Source organism: Neophocaena asiaeorientalis, unplaced genomic scaffold, assembly GCF_003031525.2.
Source record: "Neophocaena asiaeorientalis asiaeorientalis breed wild unplaced genomic scaffold, Neophocaena_asiaeorientalis_V1.1 scaffold29, whole genome shotgun sequence".
Taxonomy (NCBI): Eukaryota; Metazoa; Chordata; class Mammalia; order Artiodactyla; family Phocoenidae; genus Neophocaena; species Neophocaena asiaeorientalis.
In genome coordinates this window covers 830,178-836,177 of record NW_020174423.1, presented here as the reverse complement: position 1 = coordinate 836,177, position 6,000 = coordinate 830,178, and the positions used below count along the sequence as shown (strand labels likewise).

Sequence of the window (6,000 nt, the reverse complement as noted above, 5' to 3'; positions counted from 1 at the left end):
TTCTTCTGTTTCTTATAGTCCATGTGTACATTCAGTTCTTTAAATCAAAATTTTTATGCACATAACCGTGTCAGTATATTGTCCTTAGTTTAAAAATGTACAACTACATAAATAAAAACTGTTTCTTCAGTATTACTTGACATTTCTTCTGTAATTTCTTTATTTAAAAAAGTAAATGTAACAAGATACTTAAAAAAGGCTAGATACAAAAGTAGTTAAGCTGCTCACGAACATTTAAAATTTTCCAAAATTTATCTTCAATAATCATGATCTTATAAAACATTTTACAGTTATCAGAAAGTGCCCAGGCTGAGTTTACATAACTGAAATGCCTTAGTACAAATGTCTAGTTAGAACTGAAGTGCAGTACACCTGACTTGACTGCTCATTGAAATAGGGATACAAAGGAAAAAAGTTGATTGTGATAAAGTATTGTGCATTGGCCCCCATCATATGTACAAAAAAGTGCCCTCACTCAAATGAACAAATTACATGCAAAATATTAGTGATATCATTTAATATCCTAGAGCTCAATGCAGTCAAACCGCAATAAAAGTGGTTTTTATAGGTAAAAGTGATTTCATCTCTAAGATCTGAATGTTCAGAACTTTTTTTTTACAAGTTCCATATACATGATACACAATTGCAGCCAACCACAAATTAAACACCATAAAAAAAGTTAAAATGAAAACACAGAACATACTTAATTTTTTATTTTGAAATTCCCTATTCCCTCTATACAAGAACCTTTGCTGAAACACTTTCCACAAAGGCAGCAGTGAATTTTCAGAACATTTTACATTTTTTCCCCTCAGCAAAAAGATAAATCACAGTGTAAATTATGTTGTTCTGCTGTCATCTTTGGCTGGGGTTAGACCCAGAAGTTGCTGACTAGCAAACCATTACAATGAAATGTTGCTAGTGCTCCTCAGGCCTTTAAGCTACAAACTCAGCAAGGAATGTTTGCATTTAATCTCTTTAAGGTACCACCACAGGGTGTGACAGCATTAACTTTCATAAACTTTTATAGACAAATGGAAAAAAATCTACAAAATAAGCTAGTAATATTACACAGCAGTACACACTTTTTATACTCTACACAAAACCAAAATTCTTGGTCTTAATGGCGAGTAGCAATTTCTGTTTGAGAATCTGTTTAGAGGAATAGAGTGGGACGTAAAGTCGAGAAATGCAAGTATTTGCAGTAGGAAGATGTTGGTCATCTGGTGGTCTTATTGTGATGGAGGGCATAGGCTGAAATCCTTCTTCACTGGCTGGTAATGATGGACTTGATGTCCAAAAGTAAACCTAAACAGGAGTATAATAATTACAAGTTTGGCTTTTAAAAGATTAACATTCAACCCTTAACTCTGGCAATATATACATAGAGCCCCATTCTTGTGTTAAAACCTACTTTTATTATTTTGAACTGGGTTTTACATTTATTTCTTGTATTAAAAAGGAAAGGTTCAGGGTCAGAAGAGAAAAAAATGTCAGGTATGTAGAAAAGTGACTATGTTTCATTGCCTCAGTTTCTCATCTGTAACATGAGGCTATTGGACTAAATGCTCTCTAAGGGCCTTTCCAGTTGCTAAGTTCCACAGAGTATCCCTTAGTGAGAATAAGGTACAAGGTCTCCAAAAAAGGTTCAAGATTCACAGAGGTTATCTAAGTTATTTTGTATTTTATCTACTAACAAAACAACCCAGGGGCTTCCCTGGTGGCACAGTGGTTGAGAGTCCGCCTGCCGATGCAGGGGACATGGGTTCGTGCCCTGGTCTGGGAAGATCCCACATGCCGCGGAGCGGCTGGGCCCATGAGCCACGGCCGCTGAGCCTGCGCTCCGCCACGGGAGAGGCCACAGCAGTGAGAGGCCCACATACCGCAAAAAAAAAAACAACAAAAAAAACCCCCAGTATTTTCAGTGGTCCATTGTGATACATAATTTTATGATAGTAATTAAGTGTTCGACAGCATCTACTGTACATCAAAATCCATGCAATAAGCCATGTTAACATATCTGGGGTTTTTTTTAGATTTCTTTTTTTTGGTGGTGGTGGGGGATGTGGACCATTTTTAAAGTCTTTATTGAATTTGTTACATTATTGCTTCTGCTTTATGTTTTGGTTTTTTGGCCCCGAGGTATGTGGGATCTTAGCTCCCCGACCAGGGATCGAATCCGCACCCCGCACACTGGAAGGCAAAATCTTAACCACTGGACTGCCAGGGAAGTCCCAACATTGAGTTTTAAAATGCATCTAATTTGTGTAATATACCAGAAATTACTTTTTCTTTAAATATGATAACCAAAGATATACTTTCCTGAAATATTTTCATTAATACATACCATTCCTCACTGACAGAGAGTGCCTATCTCTTAAGGTAAAGCTTTTAAAATCTTGCATTTATAGTGTACAACTAAACAGGCAAAATATATTCATTATCCCAGAATGACTAGGAAACCTAAACTATTTCCTGAAGCATAGTTTTGTGAGAAATCTCATCTAGAATTCTATAGAAGGAGGCAGGAAAAACAACCTCTGTGTCAGGGTCTCCAAAATCTTCAAAGAACTATAAAAGAGCTGGAAGGTACTGTAGAGGTAAAGCTGGCCCAATCTACTCATCTTAAAAAACAAACTTAAAGTGTTTCTCCAAGGATAAATATGATTAACCAGACAGATGACTACATCGCTGGACCTCCAAGAAGTTAGTTAGAGGAAGAGAAATAAATACCAGAGGACTTCTCAGAACTTTTACTAGTGACCTGTGACTCTCCAAGAGGGAAATAAACTATGTAGTCTTACCCCACAATCCTGGGACTAATAATTCAAGGGAAAACAGTTTAGGAAACGCTGTTATATTCTGTCCTTGAGACACATAAGGAAAAACCCAACAATATGTGAAGGATAACCTCCCAAAAGGGGAAGGGGAAGAGGAGGAGGTAAAAGACACCTTGGTATAACAGGAGTTTAAAGAGTAAAGCTCACAAATTAAAGTTACTGCTAAGACATTTTGAGGCCCCTACAGAGGGAAATTCTCTCTCATAAAAGACTGAATAGTTAACAGCTTTCTCTTCCAGTAGAAGGCAGAAATGCAGTGAGACTTAACTTGACCGACTGCACTGAGGATGTATTGGTTTTGCTCTGAATCCAAAGATTGACTCAAGAACCCTAATACGTTATCAGGTACTCCTAAAGCCAACAGGGACAGATACGGTATTAGCATTAGTAGGGACTTTGGGGTTGGTCCACAAGATCAGGAAAGTCAAAGTACATGGAATTATATGGAATCAACCTAGGGAGCAACCTAGGAAACTACCATATGGCTAAGCCAAGAACAAAACCCAGCTGACAGCTAGGACTGCTGGACAACCTGTCTTGCTATAGTGGAGAAATACTGGAAGGCTCTTGGGGCCATGTCAAGATGAAGGAATGCTAAATGCACGACCCCTTCCCCACAAAAAAAAATAAGTTACTGCCTGAATTACAGGTAAATTGGAAACAGCAAGTTTTGTGCTTTCATGCACAAGTAACTTATTTCTCCCTCTCAAATGAAACTGGGGGATATATCTAGAAATTGGATCATTTTTAAACATTCCATAAGAGGTCTGGTTTAGAATATTGAGAACTAAGGCTGCATCAACAGGGGAAATGTCACAGGGAACTATGAGGAATATGAATAGAAAGGATCTCGTGAGATTTTCTGGGTAAGGAATGTCCCTCAAATTTCTACAGAAAAGTCTAGACTGCCTTTCAAGGTTAATGGACAGGTTGACTTGGATATACTCAAGGTTGGACATAGGTTCCACAGACTTGACAGACTTTTCAATATAATCAAAGTTTATATCATCTAATTTATGATTCTAAGTTAATAATAAGTAGTAAGATTAAAATCAGAGATGTAGTACTCATAATTAAGCTATTCTATTCATAGTATACAGAGCAATTAAGATACTATTCAAAAATTTTGCAAAGATTTGCTAGGCAAAAAGATTAAGGATGTACAAAAGAGGCAAAAAGATTAAGGATGTACAATATAAGCACTACAGGGGAAAAAACATGTCTCAACAATAAGCTGGTATTATCTTCTGGGACTAAGGATGGCATTTTAATAGCTAAGATGTATTTCACTCTGCTTACAGTTTTACTCATACTTCTGTTCTAGAGTAGAGAAACAAAACTGCCTTTTATTTCTGACCTTCAATAATTTTCTTAGCCAAAATTAAAATGACCAACCATTACAAATTGAAAACAAAATGCCGTCATACATAGTATTTAAGGTTTTTACATTTTCTTCTACAAATCTTGTGAAACTTAACTTACAAGATCTTGTCGTTCTGTCATGCTCATCTTCTCTACAATTGACCAGAACCAACGCTTGAACTGCAAGAGCTTCTCAGCATTTTCTCCTACAAATGAATATAAATTCAATAAATATACTATATCAGTTGTAAAGCAATTATACTCCAATAAAGATGTTAAAAATATATACTATAACAGTTGTATTTTTAGAATATTACTTCTTATAAAAGCAGGTATAAAATTAAAATGGGGGGGCACTAACCCTAACAGAGGAAGTTAGGACCACTTACATAATGTGAAACCTCTAGAGTTCATTAATCAATCCTAATGACCAAGATGACCAAGACAAGAAAAATGAACCACCAGCCTCAAAAATCACATGACTTTAATTCCACCTGTAAGTCATGAGTTTTCTTATGATCTTAAACCAGTGCTTCTCAAAGTTTAATGAGTTCACAAATCCCTTGGATAGAGATCTTTTTAAAATGCAGACTCTCATTCACTAGGTATGGGGCAAGAAAGGGGAAAGGAACCAGAGATTCTGCATTTCTAAAAAGCTTCCAGATGATGCTGATGCTGATGATCTGAGGATCATACTTGGGAGTGTCTTTAGGTATTTTTTTCCCGCTTCTAGGTTTCTGGTTTGTAAATAAGCCAAGTTCTTATCTCACAAGTATTGAAAATTATATTAATAAGTGGCACAAAAACTACTACACAATGATCTATACATTGCCAAGCATGAGGGAAAAACAAGAAAATTTATCCAAATTTAACTTACTATAATTTGGCTGAAGCTGTTTGCAAAGTATGAAAAGTAAAGGGGAAAAAACTGGTATCTTCATGTATGCAATAATCTTGTACTAGAGTTATAATAGTCCTCTCAGGAATTTCTTGGAGCTTCCAGTGTTTTATTGTGTAGTCACAGCTAAAAAGTCTATTCCTAGAATACGGGACTTGAAAAGGAAGGGTTGCAACAAATCAAGCACTAAAGATGAATGTTACTCTAGGATTATCACTACCTCTTGTTATTCTTTCTAGATTCTCCATGTGTTTGTGTGCTCTGATGTCTTTCTAAGTGTGCTTTGGATCCGGTTCTACAAAGCAAACATCATGTAGTCAAATTCTTTAATTAGAGTTTAAGGAACATGAATAGGGAAAGGCCAACAGAACTGTCACATGGATTATTTTTTCTTAATTATTAATAGTATATAAAAGTCCTTTTCACACAGTTGCTCACCAGGAATTTTTACTTGTATCATACTAAACCATGCATTTGTTAAAACCTAGAAAAATTAAACAATAAAAGAATTAAGAATGACCTAATACTATCATAGTTCAAACATATCTTAAAATATATATATAAAAACACCTGAGTAATACAGCATTTCCTAAGCTCCTGTAAATATGTAAGAACCAGAAACTCAGAAAACTGACCAAATTATCTATGTAGTTTATTCCTTAAATAAACATTAAAAAAATTTCATACCTGATTCATCATTGAAAGAGGTGAAACTGATCAGCATTTGCACATTAACTTCACCACAGCCATTTACCAAAAGCCTAAAATCTTCTGCTGTCAAGTCTTCTAATGAATTTTTTGGAAGCACATCCAGCAGACCTTTCCTCATTGCCTAGAGGATTTCAAAAATAACCTGTTTATTACTATCAGTACTTTATTTTCTACATAGCATTTATTATT

General features: G+C 35.6%; 1 protein-coding gene across 3 annotated transcripts in view; it reads right to left on the bottom strand.

The window, feature by feature from the left end:
* Nucleotides 1-679: 679 nt before the first annotated feature.
* The window catches only part of UBR5 (ubiquitin protein ligase E3 component n-recognin 5), a 101,304-nt gene continuing 95,983 nt past the window's right edge, over nucleotides 680-6,000 (bottom strand). For all 3 annotated transcript variants that reach the window (XM_024756546.1, XM_024756547.1, XM_024756548.1), the window contains exons 56-58: nucleotides 5,788-5,932; nucleotides 4,323-4,408; nucleotides 680-1,308 (exon numbers count right to left, since the gene is read on the bottom strand). In XM_024756546.1, the coding sequence (XP_024612314.1) occupies nucleotides 1,096-1,308; nucleotides 4,323-4,408; nucleotides 5,788-5,932 (444 nt within the window). In that variant the 3' untranslated portion in view covers nucleotides 680-1,095. The remainder of the gene's footprint in view (nucleotides 1,309-4,322; nucleotides 4,409-5,787; nucleotides 5,933-6,000) is intronic.